General features: G+C 28.3%; 1 protein-coding gene across 2 annotated transcripts in view; it reads right to left on the bottom strand.

The window, feature by feature from the left end:
• The window catches only part of LOC107634659 (probable WRKY transcription factor 50), a 2501-nt gene extending 1489 nt beyond the window's left edge, over positions 1–1012 (bottom strand). The window contains exons 1-2 of one of the 2 annotated variants that reach the window (XM_021119361.1): positions 605–1012; positions 365–502 (exon numbers count right to left, since the gene is read on the bottom strand). In XM_021119361.1, the coding sequence (XP_020975020.1) occupies positions 365–502; positions 605–882 (416 nt within the window). In that variant the 5' untranslated portion in view covers positions 883–1012. The remainder of the gene's footprint in view (positions 1–364; positions 503–604) is intronic. The other variant, XM_016338087.2, reaches the window with a different exon arrangement.

Here is a 1572-nt window from a genome sequence, read left to right as displayed (position 1 = left end):
TTTTAAAAAGTGAGAGGCGTTTTTGTATTTTTAATTAATCAAAAACTTATTTATTTTCAAGATAAAAAACATAGGCATCTATTTGTTATTTTTTCATTTGATTATATAGAACTAACCATAATTAATATGATAATTATATACCTTTTTTAACAATATAGATCATAATATATAATGACTATATGTAGAAAAAGTTTATCATAAAACTAAAATATTATTAACATAAAAACGTTGAGAAGTATTAAATACTTAAATACGTTGACATGTATGTTTAACTCAAGATTTTAATTGTCATATATCTGAATACATTTTTACGTGATGGATCGCATCTAACATCTTAAAATTAAAAACGCCATGATTTGATTACCTTAGATTTGGAGTGTTCTTGACGGCCTTTTTTCCGTACTTCCTCCATCTGTATCCATCATCCATAACATCAAGCTCCGATTTCGTTCTAAACGCCACTCTTGAATTCACTTCTTTCTTACTCCCATTTTTGCATTTTCTGCACAACGTAACAAACTACACTTAGTTAATACTTGTTACTACATGAAAAACTAAGCAAAGCTTAATACTAAGAGAAAGAGAAAGAGAAAAGAGCACTTACATGTTATTGTTGATGCTAGAGGCTTCACCACTATTATTGGTAGTAGTGACATCGCTGAAGGCTGCCATCTCCGACGATTCATTAGTACTTTGCGATTGTGATCCACTCTCTTGATTATTATGATGATGATCATCAACACCATACCCATATGCATCATCATCAGCCACAAGAAAATCGGATATCATGAAATCGGACATGCTCATCATGGCAGAGTAGTCATCATCATCATGATGAGCACCGTAATTGGGGTTTATTGGGTTCACATAATAGTAATCCATAATATTTTTGGTGTGCGTGCTTGAAGTAGTTGAATACTCTACTCAAGTACAAATAAAAGCCTAATTAATGAGGTGATAGAGCATTGAGTTTTTTATGCGATAATAAAGATAGTATCTAGAAGGGATATATAAATGGAAAAGTGAGTGATTTCAAAATACCCATTATGCTTTACTAACTAAGCTTGATGCTTCCAAACACCTTCGTGGAGGGATGTATTGAAGGTTCCTAACACTCACAGATATGTCTGCATCACACACTTGAAAGTCGTAGCGTCACCATAGTGACGTGGTGGTACCTATGTTGAGCCTACTTGCTAAGCCAATTATACCACATATTAATACATTATAGTATATTATCTATTTATCTATCCAACATTCACAATTTGCTGAATTACGGTGTTTGCATGTTTGATATATTTTGCACATGATATTTTTTTATATTTGTCAGATATGCGTATCTATTATGTCTAATTGTGTTTTAATAATAAAAAATTTGGACACATTTTAATATATTTAAATATAATCATGTATTAATATGTCTATTTTTATTCTTAATATATATTTTTAAAATAAATTTAAAAATAATATATATTATTATTTATTAAAATAAAAATATTTTAAATATTTTATATAATTAAAATAAGAAATTAAAATTAATTAAAATTAATTTATATTTAATATTAATATAAT

The sequence above is a fragment of the Arachis ipaensis genome, chromosome B03, assembly GCF_000816755.2.
Source record: "Arachis ipaensis cultivar K30076 chromosome B03, Araip1.1, whole genome shotgun sequence".
NCBI lineage: Eukaryota > Viridiplantae > Streptophyta > Magnoliopsida > Fabales > Fabaceae > Arachis > Arachis ipaensis.
Note: the sequence above shows the minus strand (reverse complement) of the source record. Positions and strands in the feature narration are given on the sequence as shown.